General features: G+C 39.9%; 1 protein-coding gene across 6 annotated transcripts in view; it reads left to right on the top strand.

Moving 5' to 3' along the window:
* The first annotated feature begins 13391 nt into the window (after positions 1-13391).
* AHI1 (Abelson helper integration site 1) overlaps positions 13392-19120 on the top strand; it is a 94444-nt gene continuing 88715 nt past the window's right edge. For 2 of the 6 annotated variants that reach the window (XM_040552610.1, XM_040552606.1), the window contains exons 1-4: positions 13392-13585; positions 16161-16266; positions 17098-17169; positions 18048-18169. In XM_040552610.1, the coding sequence (XP_040408544.1) occupies positions 17160-17169; positions 18048-18169 (132 nt within the window). In that variant the 5' untranslated portion in view covers positions 13392-13585; positions 16161-16266; positions 17098-17159. Of the gene's footprint in view, positions 13586-13646; positions 13796-14842; positions 14934-15756; positions 15893-16160; positions 16267-17097; positions 17170-18047; positions 18170-19120 lie in introns of those variants that run through there. The other 4 variants (XM_040552608.1, XM_040552607.1, XM_040552609.1 and 1 more) reach the window with 4 other exon arrangements.

Here is a 19120-nt window from a genome sequence, read left to right as displayed (position 1 = left end):
ACAACAGATGGCACACGTCCATCTCTTGTAAATTTTTGGTAGCCTCACATAAGACTTGCATAAGCAAGTCATGAGATACCTAGCATTGAGAAAATAAGCATATGGATGATATAAAAATGGTTGAAAAACAATTCAGAAGTAGCTATCATTAATTCACTGTCAACATGGAAGGCTGTATCGATGAGATTTGCAGGAGTCTGCCCTGGGTCTGATACTATTTGATGTACTAGCTATTAACTCGATGGTATAATAAAGAGGAAGATTTTTAAACTGTCAGTTACACCAATCTGTGAGGAACTGCAAGCATTTTAGACAAGAGTGCTATAATTCAAAGTAATCTTGACAAACAGGAAATAAATCTGAAAAAAGAGAATGCAATTCAGTAAGGACATGCGCAGGATGACATGCAAAACAATAAGCATGTATACAGCTTGGCAAATGTTTAGCTAGGAGTTCTGCTGAACAGGATCCAAAACTGGAGGGATCAAGAGTTGTGAGTCAGTAATACCAATGTCATTGGAAAAAGCATTTATGACTATGATCCAAAAGACCTGTAAAGCAGTTATTTTGCATTTTCAACACTAAGACACTAGCTGTAGCACTGCCTTTCATGTAGGCACCACACTTTCAGAAAGATTTGGACCAATTCCAGAGGAGAGAGCTCCCCTTCACTGACACAAAGAGAAAAGCAATAATCTAGTCTCTCCGTGGTGAACAGGATTAATAGACCTAAATGGTAGCAAAAGGGAGAATAACTTCCTAAGAGAAAGGGTAACAGCTCCTCAGAACCCCATGGGTGAAGAGGCTGTGGAATCTCCATCTCTGGAAGATTTCAAGAACCGCCTGCAATGATATGGGTATAGCTCTCCTTGCCTTAAAAAGGACAAATAGACTGCAGATCATTTTGGAGTTCTGTATTCTATGTTTTGAGGGCAAGTATATCAGTCTCTTCTCTCCCCAACTCATTTGATCAGTACTGGTCATTGCAACTACTAAAACTAGGAAGTAGAGCTAATTCAGTGAACTAGCCTGGGATAGACAGGCTCTATCAAGTCATAAAATATTCGAGTTCAGACAATGCAAACAAAAAGTGAGAGCTATGTGACATGAAAAATGCATAGTAACACAAAATACACAAAAAAGCATAGTGAGTAATGAAAACAATTTCATACCCATTCACTAGTAGCTGAACTTATATATGTTACATAGGAATGAGGACTGAAATGTTTTTCAGCTTCTTCCAATAATGCAGAGAAATACTGGGCTGTACTGTGGAAATGGAAAAGCAAAACCATTTAGACGAGAGAAGGTAATTCAATAAGCACTATGTGAAATCTTCAGAGAGTTGGTGTAGTTCAAACATAATCTTTTAATCCTATGGGGATCTGCAGGCCCAAGTCAGAGAAATGACAAAGAGACCAGAGACATGTAGAAGCAAAGTGACTGAACCCAGAGGTATAATTCTGAAATGGAGGATGATGAAAAATTACTGTATCTGATAAGCAGAATCTGAGTATCTAAAATCTTAGGAAAAGACTGCTAGTACAAAATGACTGTGGGCAAGAAACAGAGTTTGCAAAATCGTAAAAATGCATAGAGAGAAATTTTGCCCATCAAAACACCAAGGAGATGCAAGTAGTAAACATATCTGAAAAATATTTCAGGAGGAAACAAATGAACATGGATACTGTTATTTTCCAATACATTGGCTTTATACAAGGTAGGTTTTCTGTTTGATCTGTGTATGTGTGTGTGATGGCTTTGCTTCCGATGTGGTCAGGTTCCTATGTCCTTGTTTTACAAGACTTGAAACCAGTGGCAAAACACATGGGTATTCTACTTCCTGAAGAAAAAGAGGACTTACCACTATCCTCTTGCAGCAACAAGAAATAAGAGCTGTCTTCAGATTATCTAGTTTAACAGAAAGAGGATATAGAAAGACTATAACACAAGAAGCTGTATTAGTCAAGGAAAAAAAATGGCACAAGCAGAAAAAGAGTTGGCAATACCATGTTAAGCACAAACAGCATTATAAAAGACAAAAAAATAATAATAATAATAAAAAAAAAGCTTGTAGAAGGATAAGAGAGAGGATCAAGGGCAATTCCTAGATTTCTGGATTTAGAAGCGAAAGTTAGAAACTGAGTTAATAAAAGTCACAGAATCACAGAATCGTCTAGGTTGGAAGAGACCTCCAAGATCATCTACTCCAACCTCTGTCCTGACACTAACATGACCTCCACTAAACCATATCACTAAGGACTACATCTAAACGTCTTTTAAAGTCCTCCAGGGATGGTGACTCAACCACTTCCCTGGGCAGTCCATTCCAATGCCTAACAACCCTTTCAGTAAAGAAGTTCTTCCTAATATCCAACCTAAACCTCCCCTGGCGCAACTTTAGCCCATTCCCCCTCGTCCTGCCACCAGGCACGTGGGAGAATAGACCAACCCCCACCTCTCTACAGCCTCCTTTAAGGTACCTATAGAGAGTGATGAGGTCTCCCCTGAGCCTCCTCTTCTCCAGGCTAAACAACCCCAGCTCCCTCAGCCGCTCCTCGTAAGACTTGTTTTCCAGACCCCACACCAGCCTTGTCGCCCTTCTCTGGACTCTCTCGAGCACCTCCATGTCCTTCTTGTAGTGAGGGGCCCAAAACTGAACACAGTACTCAAGGTGCGACCTCACCAGAGCTGAGTACAGGGGAACAATCACCTCCCTAGACCTGCTGGCCACACTGCTTCTTATACAAGCCAGGATGCTGTTGGCCTTCTTGGCCACCTGAGCACACTGCTGGCTCATATTCAGCTGCCTATCAACCAGTATTCCCAGGTCCTTCTCTGCCAGGCAGCTTTCCAACCACTCATCTCCCAGCCTGTAGCTCTGCTTGGGGTCGTTGCGCCCCAGGTGCAGGACCCGGCTTTTGGCCTTGTTGAACTTCATACAGTTGACCTCAGCCCATCGGTCCAGCCTATCCAGATCCTCCTGCAGAGCCTTCCTGCCCTTGAGCAGATCGACACATGCACCTAACTTGGTGTCACCTGCAAACTTACTGAGGGTACACTCGATCCCCTCGTCCAGGTCATCGATAAAGATATTAAAGAGGACTGGCCGCAGCACTGAGCCCTGGGGGACTCCACTAGTAACTGGCCTCCAACTGGATTTGACTGCATTCACCACAACACTTTGGGCCCGGCTACCCAGCCAGTTTTTAATGCAACGAAGCGTACGCCAGTCCAAGCCACGAGCAGCCAGTTTCTTGAGGAGAATGTTGTGGGAAACGGTGTCAAAAGCCTTACTGAAGTCAAGGCAGATCACATCCACAGCCTTCCCCTCATCCACCAGGCACGTCACTTGGTCATAGAAGGAGATCAGGTTCGTCAAGCAGGACCTACCTTTCATAAACCCATGCTGACTGGGCCTGATCGCCTGCTTGCCCTTCAAGTGCCGTGTGACGACATTCAAGATAAGCTGCTCCATGAGCTTCCCTGGCACTGAGGTCAAACTAACAGGCCTATAGTTCCCTGGGTCTACCCTCCGGCCCTTCTTGTAGACGGGCGTCACATTTGCTAGCCGCCAGTCGACTGGGACCTCTCCTGATAGCCAGGACTGCCAAAAAATGATGGAAAGCGACTTGGCCAGCTCCTCCGCCAGTTCGCTAGTCTATTGAAATCAGATACAGGGAAAATAAAAAAACTTTTTGATAATGACTTCAGTCTAAATGAAGTTATGCCTGTGCTCAGGGGATAACAGAATCAAGATAGGCATTTAAGTGGGATTTAAAAAATGCAGAATTGCTAATATGTACATATTAGCTAAATAGATAATGGCTAAAATATATACTCATTATGAGTTGTAACAGGATAAAGATATATAAAGAAACCTGCCAAGGGCAGATTCTTAAAGATCTCTAGAGATGGGGAAAGAACAATGTAGACCTAGTCAACACTGAAAAGTGAAAAGATAGAAAAGCATCTTCAATCAGTTTTCAGTTTCTAGCTCAACAGAAAATGCAGAAATGGGAGAACAGAGATTTAGATCATGTCTGTGCCGAGTATCTGAATTACTTACTGAATTTTTTTAAACTATAAGCATCTTTACAAGAATTTTTTGTTATTGCTTTGTACATTATTTAAGGAGGAATATTCCATGAAAAAAAATGTGGTGTTCATTTCTATGCTCTATCATCAAGCCATTTGGACGTTCAATTAGTCATTTTCTTCACCAAGTTTCATTCTGCAATTCTTTTACTTCAAAATAAATTTGAAATGTCAACTTAGACTGATTTCTAAAGTATCTTTATCCTCATTATGACTTGGACAGAATGCTGTCTTTAAGAAAGACAAATTAAAGGTAAAGTCTTCACTTTTTCTGTGCAGATACCAAAATCTGACTATACCATTGTATCAATGCACCACCCTAATAAGGGCAAAGTTACCTAGTTACTCAGTGCCCATCGCTGCAGAAATAAACTGCACATTTGGCTGAATGCAGAATTTCAGTACAAAGTTATGAGACTTATGATTTGCTGCACTGCACAACAAAATAAAACCCGGTCAAAACTTATCCAGTCTTTCCTGGAGTTAGATTAAGTTGAAAAGACACTGCAAGCAATCTCACTTCTGACTGCTATTTAGACATGCTCAAGCCCCATCTGCTCTCTACCAAAATCAGGTCTTTCATGTGTATTGGCCATGTGCAATAGGCAACAGGTTTGGAGCCTGGGTAGACTAGGTCTACCTAGAAATTCAGACTTCAGTAAGTTCAGAATTTCATTATCCCATTTCTAATAACAAAAGGATGAAAAGTTTTATTGGCTTTGATATAAAAGCCAGAAAGTGCAAGCAACAATAGTGTTTTTGATAAATAAGTCTTGCAAAACTGCAGTGAAGGCAGTTTTATTTGAAAAAAAAAAAAAGGCTTTAAAGGAAAGAAAATATATCAGATGAAACAAATCAAGAAATACATTTTAAAGAATAAATTACTTTTCTCAAAAAGGATGGTGACAAGTAGTATACAAATAGAAAACTATTAATCATAGGGCACAATAGGGAAATTCAGGAGAGACAAGCTCTCATAATCATTCTTAATTAAAGCATATTGTATGGCTAAAAAGAGCCCAAAAGAAAAACAATGTAATTAAAATGTGTGCAAAGACGCAGTAACCATACAAAGGGAACAATGACATATTGAAAGTTAAAAAGAAATAATGCTGCACTTAGTTGAAGGCAAATTTTATCTCCAATGACCAGTGTTTTCAAAATACTTTGGAAAAATTAGATTTAATGACACATGCTGCTATACTGCCATCCTGTGGCAAGGTACCTGCAGCTCTATGTGAACATAGTGTTACTGATAACTTACTTTCAGAAAGACAGGACTATCTAAACATTCTTATTCTGAAGACGTGAACAAAATCAGTAGAGATTTAGCTATACTTCAGGAGATATTGCTGGAGAAACTTTAACCCTACTGAAATTGGTATCAAAATTTTGCTGCAGAAGGCTCATGACCTCATTCTCTGGAAAGACAATTTGAATATGCGGCTTCTGAATCCTAGTTTTCTGGTTCTTAAACAAAAATAGTCTATTTCATTCTTTTCCTCCTGTTATAACAGTAAATCTTACATTTTCCCTTAATATCAGATCCTAAGACCATGCTACCTTTTAGTTTCAGCTTTGGTCCAAGTCTCTCTATTCATATGACAATTAAGGTTGGGCTTTCTTACAATATTTAAAATATTCCTAAACTGAAGACATCTTCAAATAGACAAAAGTAGATTTATTTAGATGTTTCTCTGAATATTAATATGTGAATTTCCTGTCATCAATCTACAAGTAAAAAATGTAGTAAACTGTGAAATAAATCTGCATTACAGAAATCTGAGCTTTGGGAGAACTCTCACCACCAATAAGGTGATAAAATGGAAGAGAAAGCAAACAAACAAACAAACACCTATTGCCACAATTGTTTCTTGTCATTACTCAGGAAAATACTTACATTTAAGATGATAATTACGGCTCAACAAGCGGATGAGGGTAAAGGACATTCTTAAGCACATGCAAAAAATCTTTTCTAAGAAAGGACTGAGTACATTACATGCTTCTGTATCCCCCTGAAATAAAGACACAAACTTTAGGAATAGGGGATGTATCAAGGATTGAACTAAAAATTCAAGATCTTTACATTCAAGATCTTCAAGACCTTCATGATCATGATCATGATTCAAGATCTTCATGAAAACATTTCACCTCAAAGAGCTGAAGTTCTGAGAAAAGGCCATAGACATTTACACTGTCAAATAAGCATGTACAGACATTTATAGTGCCAGTATCTGCATATTTAGTTAAAATCAGATTTCCAAAATAGTTAAGACCTTACGAATTGTTTTCAAAGCACTAGAAATTTGGCATGTAAGATACACTGAGCTCAGAATACTAAGCATCTTGCACAACCGGTTTCTAAGTTTATTAAAGAAGTTGGTAATTAACATTAGTCATTTTTGTGACATTTCTTTTTCTTATCAATATCATTAAAATTCTGCTATGAGTTGCCCTGTAAATTACACTAGCTTCAATTTACGTGAAACCGTCAGATCGTTTGCTCAGAATACCCAATAATAGAAACTAATTTATATTTCACTATCAAGAGAAAATAACCCACTAATCAGTTAAACAACACGTGCTAAAATACCACCATCTTTAGAGCTGCGTGAATTACCCAGCTCAAATCCCGTTTTATTTTATAACTTCAAGTGACACCTAGAGGTTGTTCCCTGAATGTGACCAATTTTACTTTTTTTTTTTTTTGAGTTGACAAGAACCTTGCACCATTCTACATCATCCTAGAATTGCTGCAAGATTTTCAGAATACCCATGATATCTGCAAACTTTATTGTAGACTATAATACGTCATCATTGTACATATTGCCTTCTATTTTCCCACACACAGCAAATGTAAGGTAAGTAATGTGAAGCTTTCCAAATACAAGCCCCTTCACCTAAAAGGTGAATAAAGTGACCACAGGTTTTACAGTTCATTGAAGAATAAAATTCCATACAGCCATGTAACCTTTGTTTTTCAAGAGTCTTCTTTTCCTCTGTACAGCAGAACAAGGTTTGTTTACTTGTGTATGCTTTTGTGCAGGATGCATTTTGTTTGGAATATACATACTTTTCTTTGGTGTGGTCACCGAAGTACAGACAAAAATCATCCCATGATTTTTTGGGCTGAGGAACTTCCCAGGCTGGATCTCTTAGATGTTGCCCCTGATTTCCATTGCCTTTGCAATGTTTTCCAAACACATTTCACTGTCAGGAAATGGAAAAAGTATATTTGTGACCCTGACTTTGGAAAACACATTGCAACATTCTGAGCTGCAGTGCAAATGTCACTTGCAAAGGTAAGAACTACTTAGTATCAGCAGATCATGTTATGCACTATGAAAAGTACATAGGAAGAACTACAAGATAGAGGACTTCATTGGAAGAAACATGGAAAAAAACCTTCTTTAGATCAGCATGTCAAATCTTGGCTTACAGTAGATTTGTATCTGGAATATTCTTAATGGCAGAATAGAGATTTCTAGCCATCCCAGCTTGAAGGTACCAAATTTAACATTAACATATATTCTTGGCTTTATCACAGAGTACACTACATCTTTCTGCCTATTCCCAAAAAACATCTGACTAAACAACTCAACTGAAGAAGTGTGATGGCATTTTCCTCCAACATGGAAAACTGTCTTAACAGCTTTTTGTTTAGAAGACTGCAGACTGCAGGACCACTCAGACTGCTGAAATAGGGGTCTTTCGTAGATGTAATGGCCACAGAAATCTATAAGATGCTTTTATAAAAGAATTATTACTGGAGACTTCACCCAAGTTTGTACTACTAATAGGAAAACTTGATGTCTGGTGACAGTTTACTTAGAAGGCCCTGTAGCCCATTTTTACTCCTGACAAGCCAAATCTTTGACAACATCAAATCTGGCTTCAATGTCAAAGATTAAAAATGACTGTTCTTGAATTAAGCATAGCCAAGCCTCCTAACTTTCATATGTCACTCACTCTGCCAGGCCCAGCTTTCATCCAAGCCTTGGGGCTTTGCATAATCTTACTATTCAACAGATTTGAAAAGAAAGATCTTTCTTCAGTCTTGCTGTAAGAAGATCTATCTGACGAAAGTCCCAGCAGCTACCATTCTACGAATGACACCCCTGCATATCCTGGAAGGGCCTTTACATGGTAGGCATCAATCCTCACCTTAGTCCTCTGAGCCACTCAGCCTCTCATTTAACCTCAACCCTAATCTCTACAGGAAGCATAAATTCAAGACTGACAGCACCCTTCAGTGTTCACCATAAAAGATTAATCGCTTTTCATTTCAACCTGTCTCAATTTCCACAGGCCTGTTGGTTTGCCAAATCCAGCAATATATACTATAGTTTGTTCCATTCCAACTATTAGGAGAACTTTAATCATAATCTAAAAGCTTTAATACAGTGAAGAGAACTCCATCATCCTTTTAATTAGCTATGAGTCTTCCCCAGAGAGCCCTACATGCAGAGTGAAACTTCCATGACAGTACCAAAGACAGACTCAAAGGCAGTTAATAGTGATTCTGCCCATCCGAAAGTACACATACAGCAGGTAACGAATGCAGTTGCTCTCCATGCTGTACTGACTAGGGTTGTTAGCACAAGCCTCCTTTGCCATTTGAAATGGCCCTAAGGTGCTTAAGACATATACACAGATGTGGCATATCTGTGTTCTTCTGGAGGTCTTACAGATCTTTGTGAATCTGGAAGTCAGTCAGGGTATCAAGGGTTATTTTAAATAGCATCAGACACCAACACTGATCCCAAGGAGAGATTCTGAGATAACAGCAACTAAGATATCTAAAACTTTATAGGGATGACAGAATAATCATTTGACATGTTTCAAAACTGGTCAGGAGGAACAATAATGTTCCAAAAATTAAGGGAATCATACTGCAGTATTCCAGAAGCTGAAGTCTAATGGGCAGAAGTAGAGGTACTTTAAGAAGTTTGGAGGATGTAGACCCCATACTCAAATTCTCTAATCACACATTGTGATTAATAGCTACAAGGATGCCAAAAAAATAAATGGGGTCAGGGCATGAGTATGACATCTGGTATATTAACAGCCCAGATAGCATGGTTCTTGATGCAGTTTCGAACTGTGCCAAGAAGTATGTAACATGTAACAACACTGTGGTTAGCCAGGGTTTAGTGAAAGTCACAGATTATTCCAAGCAGGCATTGGTTGGTAATAGAGTTTATCTTTATGGAAGCTGTGCCATGCCAGTTGGCCTCTGGGCCAAAAAATGGATTTCAGGCTGTTTTATTTAGTACCGTCTACAAAAATAGGCAGTAAAGCCGCAGTTACTGTCAAATGTGAAGGGACAGAATGTTCTGTTGTCCTTGGTAATACATCCTAGTTTACCTTTCAGTCCTACAGATTCTCAATGACCTAAGTTTGTGTAGCCTTTTACCAGAGGAATATCCCTACCACAGGCATGTTCTTCTACAATTGAAGGTCCCTGGGGAAGCCGTTCAGATAAGAATACAAGTAAACATTCTCCCCAGCCATCAAGAATCCCATGATATAACGTGCAAATAGGGTAGCAGACTCAACTTGGGGAATTTAACTTAATTTCTTGGCAATTAACATAAATATTTAATGACTGATTCATGTCTTGTGAAACAAAACAAAACAAAACAAAATAGACAAACATTTAGAATATCTGTCCTCCACTTTTCCCAGGCTCATCTTCACTCCCAGGCTCATTTCACCTCAAACATCTCTCTGTGGTGGTTTTACTCAGGTGGGCAGCTGAGCTCCACCACAACCACTCTCTCACTCCCCGTCCTCAAAGGGAAAGGAGGAGAAAATATGATGAAAAGGGCTCAAGGGTGGAGATAAGGACAGGGAGATCACTTAACAACTATTATCATGGGCAAAACAGACTCAGCTTAGGGAGATTAATTAAGTTTATTGCCTATTACTAACAAACTAGAGAAGTGAGAAACAAAGAAAACAAACTAAAACCACCTCTCCCTCACCCACCCTCTTCTACCTCCTCCCCCCAAGCAGCACAGGGGAATGGGGAATGGGGGCTGCAGTCAGTCTATAGCGCTTTCCCTACGCCACTCCTTCATGGTCACTCTCTGCCCCTCCTTCAGTGTGGGGGATGCTGTTCTTCCCGAACTGATACTGGGGAGGCTGCCCACAGGCAGCAGCTCTTCAAGAACTGCTCCCACACGGCTCCGTACCACGGGGTCCATCCCCCAGGAGCAAACTGCTCCAGCACGGGTCCCCCACAGGTGGCCGGCAGCTCCCCCCAGTCCCCCTGCTCCTGCGCGGGCTCCTCTCCATGGGCAGCAGCTCCGGCCCGGGGCCTGCTCCTGCGGCAGCTCTCCATGGGCTGCAGCCTCCTCCAGGCCCCATCCACCTGCTCCACGGGCGGCTCCTCCACGGTGGGGCTGCAGCGTGGAGATCTGCTCCATGTGGGACCCATGGGCTGCAGGGGGACAGCCTGCTCCACCAGGGGCCTCTCCACAGGCCGCAGGGGAACTGCTGCTTCCTGCCTGGAGCACCTCCTGCCCTCCTGCTGCACTAACCTTTGGGTCTGCAGGGCTGGTTCTCACTCCTCGCTCTCCTAGCCGCTGTGTAGCATTTTTTTTTTCCTTTCTTAAATATGTTCTCACAGAGGCGCAAACAGCATCGTTTATTGACTCGGCTCTGGCCAGCGGCGGGTCCCTTTTTAGCCGTCAGACTCTGGCCCTTATCTAACATGGGGCAGCTTCTCGATTCTTCTCTCAGAAGACTCCCCTGTAACCCCTTGCTACCAAAACTGGCCACATAAACCCACCACACTCTCCTCTGTCCTCATTATTGCCACAAGTTATGCTCAGTCCCTTCGATGAGGCAGTGATCAGTACAGGGATTTGAGGTCAATACATAAAAGGTTTCTCTCTGCTGTTCCTTCCTTTTCACTCTTTTATTATGCTCCAGTGTGGGTCCTCTACAGACTGTAGTCCTTTTTGGGGTGTATGTGATCCAAATGTTGGCTCACCCACAGCTGCAGTCCCTTCGGGCAATTACCTGCTATGGCATGGGCTTATCCACCTTCCTTCAGATGTGTATCTGTGTTGGCATGGGTACCCCCAGTGGTTGCAGTCCCTTCGGGGAAGTGCTTGCTCCACAGGCTTACCCACAGGTCACAAACCCTGCAGGGAAGTAACTGCTCTGGCATGGGCTGTTCATGGGTCACAGTCCCTTTGGGGGTTTGCCTTATCTTAGCCTGGGAGCAATAGCTTCTGCAAACATAAACCCTAACCTAAACCCAATCATAGCTACACCCAGAAAACTCATAAATATGAAGGAACAATGCGTAAAGTATCTATCTCCAGTTTGCACACTGCAGACTTTGCAAATTTGAGTGAAGATAAACGCTTTTCTACCCAGACTAGTCTAGATTTGAAATTCTCATATGTCTGGCACCAAATTTACTTTAGAATTGCAGAACATTGTCATGGATGACAACCCTAACCATCTTTTGGTGGAAATGTTTTGCATACATTCCTACACAAATTCTCATTCTTTGTATTTAGAGATGATTGTATTAAGAGTAATGCATGAAAATACAAAGAGTGGGGGGAACAAAAATATACATGTAAAATTGGGACTGACCTCAAATGAAACTGTTAACAATTCAGTAGTTCTAGTTAGCTTTAAGTTTTATGTATTTTCCTCTAAATATCTCAACATAATCTTTCATTGTTCACTAAAACTACTCGCTTAAGGACTACAGTATACTACTAAAACTGAACTCAGCTCCTCTGACAATTACGTTTCTGTAAGTGAACATTTCTTACTAGAAACATTAGACACATTAGACATTAGAACTAGAAAGTTACATTTGCAGATGCCATGCATGAACATTTTTTCACCTCATCATACTTGCATAACCATATATAGGTAACAGTTGCTAGGAAAAAAAATAAAAAGAATTTCAAAGAACCAGTTTCTCACAACTCTAGATATAAAAAGCACTAGCTTCCATATTTGGACTTCTAATTCAGTAGAGTTTGCATCATTTTAACTTTAACCATGGGGAAAACTGCAATACATTGTCAGCAAGAAGCCTGGTATTGCAAAGATTCCTGCACATTAGTAATTAGGAATATGAAAAATGCACTTAATTGTTTAGAGGCAATAGTTTTTCCACTAGTATCTCATTCCCCTACCAATCAGATAGGTGCACATAAGCATTTGAGGACAGGCAGAGCAGGTAATTAGGGGGAGAAAAAAACAGCATCTGACATAATATTTGAGAAACAAGCAAATGATTTCAGTATGTATATTCTGACAGAAGGTCTAACTCTTTGACAGAATTCTAGGCATAGTACTCTTGGGAACTGTGTATCATTATCCTAGTAAGGTTGGACTGGTGCTTAGGGACATGGTTTAGTGGGTGACATGGTGATGGTTGGACTACATGATCTTGAAGGTCTTTTCCGACCTTAATGATTCGATGATTCTATGGTATCTATTCCAAGCATTAACCCACCTCTAGGTTGTACCAATGGCACATGGGCAGCTGAAGGCTAATTTTACTTCACTTCTGAACAGATATGGCCATGTTCATCCAAAACCTACATGGGTTTCTGGGTCTAAACAGTGACCCTCCCAGTGTTTGAGATAACTTGGACATCAACAATTTATTTACTTTTTTATTATTAACAAATTGCAAATGAACAAACAGTTCTTCCATAACAATAAATCATTTCTTACTGCTGGAGAACAAACCATTGCATAAGTTATCTACTAAATCAACACAAGAAATTAAGTATCTGCATAGCTCAAGAACCTGCATAGCTTCAGTAAATTTATTTGTACTATTTTCAAAAGCTGATGTCTATGCCATTCAGCTCATAGAAAACCTCCTGAGTTCAACAAATAGCATCACCCAGGTATTTCATCCTTCTGTAACCAGCTTTCATCATTAGGTGGACCTCAACAGAGCTACTTCTGACATTTTTGAAGTGGATGATGTAAATGGCTTTTGTTACTAAAGCTTTTCACAAATTTTGTTTTCAAATTTCCAATTTAAAAAAGGGCAAATTCCCAAAAACGGCCACTCCTCGGAGCTCCTCCTCGGGCCACCCTACCCCTCGGCCTGCAGCGGCCCCGGCAGTGAGCACAGAAGGGCGGCACCGCCACAGGGGAGCGCCCAGGCGGGGAGGGAGGCACTGCGCATGCGCCCGGGTACGCCTCTTGCTCCATCCCCCGCCCGCCGCCGCGGCTTAACGCGCATGCGCGCCTTTATGGCGGGAAAACACCCGCGGCCGCCCTATTCAAACGGGGCCGTGAGGGGCGCGCGCGGCGCATGCGCGCTGTTTCCCTGGCAGCTGGTATTGTTTTCGGCCGAACCACCTGCGTGGCGCTGCGGAGGCGGGGGGGCGAGGGCGAGACCATTGGAGGAGTTAGACGGGGGCGGCTGCAGTAGCAGCAGCAGCAGCAGCACTACTGGTACTAGTACTAGGAGCAGCAGCAGCACGTGAGTCGGGGCCCGGGGGGCGGGGGGAGCGGTGCGCCCCGGCGGCCGTTGCGTCTGTACCCGACTGGGGCGGGCTGCAGCGCACGGCGGCGCCCAGCGCCGTGCCTGGCCTGTGAGGGTTCTGCCAGCCCCTGCCGGCGCGTCAGGCGCCGTGCGTTCCCTGGGTGCTTGGGTGCTTACGTGGTGATTATAGTGAAGTTAGCTTTAAAGGTAGCGCGAACGCCTGTTTCTTAAATAGAAACGTTGTAAGGCACGTTAAAAAATGCCTGATTCTTAAATCCGAGGGGTACCGCTACCAGATGACTGATTTTGTCTAAAAGACGAAAAATAAACAAAGCCTGATAGCAACCCTAGGTGGCACTCGCTTGTTGCAATAGAAGGAAAAAAAAAAGTGTTTTTAGTTCATGGAAATCCTCAAATGTGCAGTTATATTATGTCAGCTCAGCTTCCAAAGTGGTCCAAGTGGGGTAGGGAACTTTTCAGTTCCCACTGTTTCGTACAAATTATGTGTGTTCTGCTTCATTGTAAGATACATTGCTTTTGGGATTGTCCTATTATGGTGATTAATTGAAGTCTTTTTTCCTGAAAGGTGTGGCTCATGACATGCCTTATGACATTGAGAATGCCCATTTTACAGATGCAGAATGTAGCTACTTATTCTGTTGTAAAATACTGTGAAAACAACAAAAATTTGATGGAGAATTGTTTAGAAACACGGGTGAAATATTAAATAGCAAGTTAAATTAATTTCAGGGAGGTGTCTAGTAATTCTTGGAAGATTTCACGATATAGTTTTCCTGGCTATTCCTGATGGCTGGAATATACTACTGTTCCCAAATACATATTTTTGTCACTCCTGGATTGCTTTGTGTTAACTAACATGGAAAAGATCAAATATGGCCAGGCATAAGTGCATCTTGCCAGATTAATCTCTATGATAACTGAGTTTATACAGATTGGGGCGCTGTGGTTGCTGAACTCCAATGTAAGATTAAATCTCTACTATTTTAAGGTGAGATTAAACTGAGTAAACACTCTTGTTCTTACCCTGTTGATTAATGATCTATATTTACACAAAGCTAATAGTTGCTTTAATGCACCATGTCAAATGTCATGTAATTCTAAATTGCAAGTGTGTATGAAATACAAGGACTATCATTGTAGGACATCACCTCAATTTTATTGTCGCAAGAGGATAGAGTATTTACTGAATATATAGAGGTAAATAGAAAATGATGCAGTCACTGGTGAACTTGGTGAATCTATGCATTTTACAGAGAACACTGGTACGTACAAGGTATTGGTTCCATTATAAGCAAAAGGATCTTCAAAATTAATTTAGCTGCAGGTTTGTTGTTTGTTTGTTTTTGTGGTATGGTTCATTTATCCTTTGGCTATAAAGTTATTTCGGCTATAAAGTTATTTCAATAGTTGAAATACGTATGCGCTTTAGTTGTTGTGCTGTTATGCATTATCTCTTACTTTTTTTTTAAACTTGAGAGCACTTAATCATTTCATTTGTTGTTTATAATTAGTTTTTTGGAGAGGTGGTTGAGGTCACTAAAGTAATCATAACAGAATCTTATGTGTTCTTGTCATTCACCATGAATGATTAAAGTGATTGAATGTGCTGTATTTTATCTTTTGTTTTCAACTCCTTCAAATTATAAATATTTTCTAGCTGATTGTGAATCAACTACTTGAAAAGCAGCATTTAATGACTATTACTTTTTAAATGGTCCATTTGTATAACAGGTTAAATTTCAAGGGTAGATTTACTTTCAGTAATATTTTCTGTTTTTCATTTCCTGTAAGAATTAGGCATTTGTGTTATTTTTAAGTTATTGTTCAGTTGTGACAGTAAAACTTTGCTTTACCAGTCAAAATATTTTTAGTAAGGGAAAATATTCCTACCCTGTGGGTGAAAGCATGAAATTACACAACAAAACATTTCCTGTGAAGTCACTTCTGGTCATCCTTGTAAATTTCAAACATCCTTAGGCACTGTTGGATACTTAGTATAAATGCTTTGCTTAGCACACAAAATAAACTAATGACACCGGGAAACTGACTAAGCAGTACTTCTTTAATCCCAAACCAACCCTTGTGCTTGGCGTTTTTTTGTGTGTTTTTTTTTTTTTTTAATTTGGTTTGGGTTTGCAAGCAGGCGGGCCAAACTACTGTGAGTAAGAAATATGAAATGACCTGAAATTTTGTAGCCTGTGGGGAACAAGGAAGAAACAAATAACACTGTGAAAGAGAAATGGGAGGGATCTGAGGGTACTGTAGTGCAGATTCTGGGGGCACGTAAGTGTGTACTTGTAAAATACATTTGCCTGGGAGTGATTTATGGTGTTGAGGCTAAGTGGTATGCATGGCCTGCTTTCATGCTGTTAAACTTTCTTAGCTCCAAATCAGAGTGTCCACATGCAAGCTGCCTGTTAATAACAATCTATCATCCATACTAACTCCTAAACCGTATTGCAGGAGTTGTTGGGAGAGTGCTAGATGGGTTGTACTAAACCTGTGCCAAGGATGATTTAACAATATTTACTGGTATGTCTTAATTTACTAGAACTGGTGTAGTCTGGGTGTCCGGTGAATGTGCGAGTGACGTCTAACAAAAGGTGTTCTGCAGGGAGGACTTGGAGCTGCTGCCTGATGTGCTGTTGGAAGGGCAGGTGGGTATGGTAGTGTGCTGCATGGAAGGCTCAGGGGAACATAACATATTCATAGAAAGCTAGGTTTCATTAGTTCCACTGTTTACAAAACAGCTTTTTGTATTAAAGTTTTTTTGTGAAACATTATGATTTTTTTGTTTTTGATGAGAAGATAAAGCTGCGTAATAGTTTTATTTGCCTTCCAGCTTTGGTTTGAATTACATTTGTAAGCTTTTCTTCACAACCAGGAGGGCCTAACATTTTTTCTTTAAAGAAATGAGTTTCATGTGATTGCTTGTCTGCTTTATATAAAATACAACTGCTTTATGTAAATGTAAATATTCAGGGATTTGCAATAAAGTTAGATTTGCTGGCAGCTGTGAATCTTTTCATTGTAGGCTATCAGTTGGCTAAAATGTGACTTCGTTTATGATGCTATCAGACAGGAAACTGATTAGAAAAACTTCAATATAAATGGCTTCATGGTTCGCTATTTAAATACACTGTACAGTTGTTACTGTTTTTGTGTTTGTGGTGTTGCTGTTTGATTGTTTTTTGTTTTAAGATTGGAGAACTGCAGTACTGAAATACTGACTATTATCTAGAAAAATACATATTTTTATTGTCATAGCAGTTTTTTTATTTGCTCTCAGGTAACTAAGTATCTCATATGCTGAGCATTCTGAGCTGAGATCTGAGAGAACTTGTCATAATTTAGAGAAATACTTATTTCTAGACCATTTGTCTAAAAGGCCTGTACTCATCCTTGATGTTAATTAGCGTGCATTCAATTTGTAGCTTCAAGTCTATGGACCAGTTATGTTAATTAAAGTTGTTAATTACTTTAAACAGAATGGTGAATTCTGAGGAAGAAGCATCTGGTGTGCTGAGCCGCTTTTAACTGAGGACTGAAAATGCCAGCAGGTAAGAACCCTTTGTGTTTCATTTCTAATGTGTATTTTATAGTCAGAATTATATGATATGTGTTACTTCTGTCCATAAATTTTTCATCCTGCATTGTTTCTATTTTGAGTCCATGCTTATAGCTGATTTTCAAAGTATTGTTTTTGCTATTATTTTTTGTTTTAAATTTGAGGGCTTCTGTAAATGTTTTTGTTTCAATGACATATGCTATAGCTAAGGATTCAGTAGCCTTTTTTAGTGGTGTGACACAATGCATTTTTAATACTTTCACTGCAAGGTAAGCATTACTTAGGTGGGGGGGCAGGGGGCTAGAACACCTACTGCTTCAAGGATTGAAATGCTGCTGATAGCACTGTCATGGAAGTCAGGGGCTCTCAGGCAGGGCTATAGCTGATTTCAAATCCATGGGCACTTCTGCCTCTTGCAGATCTGCCCATGGTGGTGCTCTTCTGGCTTCTAGGCTCAGTAAGAACCCAGAGCTGCCCCTTCTCCTGGGGACAGTTTGTCATCTCCATTGTCAGTGTACTACTGCTCATAAACAATGAAGGGAATAATCTGTTGTCTGCTTTGGCTGACCCAAGGTTTGCTTGATGCTTGATCTTGATATGTGTGCTGTTCAAAAAATCTCCTTTCTTCACGAAACAGTAAACAGTGCCAGTTTCAGCAACAGGTAGCAGTGTGGCATGTTTGTACAGTGTTGCTGAGTTATACTCCTGCAGTTTATATAGTCAGTGGAAATTCTTAACTGAATACTAAGCAAATTTCTTGGTAATTTTTTCCTGATTAAAATAATTCCTCTCTACTGAAATTGTAAAGTATGATTAGGCACTCTTATAGCAATGGTGATTATTGAATCATAGTCCAATTTTCTTTTTCAGTTGAAAGTGAGGCAAAGGCAAAAACCAAAGTTCGCTTTGAGGAAATCTTCAGACGTCATGCTGGCCTAACAGACAACAAGAAATCAAAGAAAAAGAAGTTCCACTCTCAAGAGAATATTGTGGTAAGTTTGAACACAGCCACGCTTTGTTTGGTTGCCTTCCTTAGTGGAAAAAGACCACGAAAATGTATTGTAGAAAGGAGATATAAACTCTTTTTTTTTTAAAAATGTAAAGAGTATTTCTGCCTGTATCTTTTGGTTTTCATGTGGCTTTTATTTATTGTTTATGTACCGTAAATTGATCCTTGTAATTCAGAGGTATTCCAAAATTATTTGGAGTGTAACATTGGTAAAGAGTAAGTGGAGTACACAGGTACGGACTCATTTAAAGTATGTCAATACTTTTTTTCCATTCCATTTTTTCAGAAAAGATTTAAGATTTTCATATTCAGTATTGACTTCGGTGGGAGTTTGAATGATGGACTTGTAGGATCATGGACATAACAGTATTTGGTCTTGAGAGTAATAATACATCTGTGAATTGAGAATCAGTGGGAGTTTAGATAATCAGCAACTTTATTACATTCCCTAAAGTTACTGGTATAACTATTTAGAAACAATATCAAATAACATTTGAAATGTACTATTTTCATTTTGATCTCTGTAATCAGCATATCTTTACATGTATCATTGCAGTCCACCTGTTCTTAAGATATTTGCCTTAGCTTGTGACTTGAAGGTTAGGAATGCTTCTATCAACCTGTCTTTATGGCTAGATGACATCTTTGTTTGTGGCGTATCTTCCATTAAAAGAGCCTGTGAGATTCCTCTAAGTTATGGTTCGTATTGTAACTTTTTTTCTGAGCAGAAAAATAAATGTTCGTGTCCTATATATCCCAATTATTGACTTTTAATGTTTGGAATTTCAAAAGAAAGAAAATTGATTAAAAGGCAAATGTTCCTTTTTTATTTTATTTTTTTTTCCTGTTAGACTTTATGCTGTCAATCTTTTTTCTTACAGTTGCATCCATACCACATGTTGGAAGTGAATGTTCATTCTTTTATAACTTAGTT

This window comes from Cygnus olor, chromosome 3 (genome assembly GCF_009769625.2).
Source record: "Cygnus olor isolate bCygOlo1 chromosome 3, bCygOlo1.pri.v2, whole genome shotgun sequence".
Taxonomy (NCBI): domain Eukaryota; kingdom Metazoa; phylum Chordata; class Aves; order Anseriformes; family Anatidae; genus Cygnus; species Cygnus olor.
This window is presented reverse-complemented; position numbering and strand designations above follow the sequence as displayed.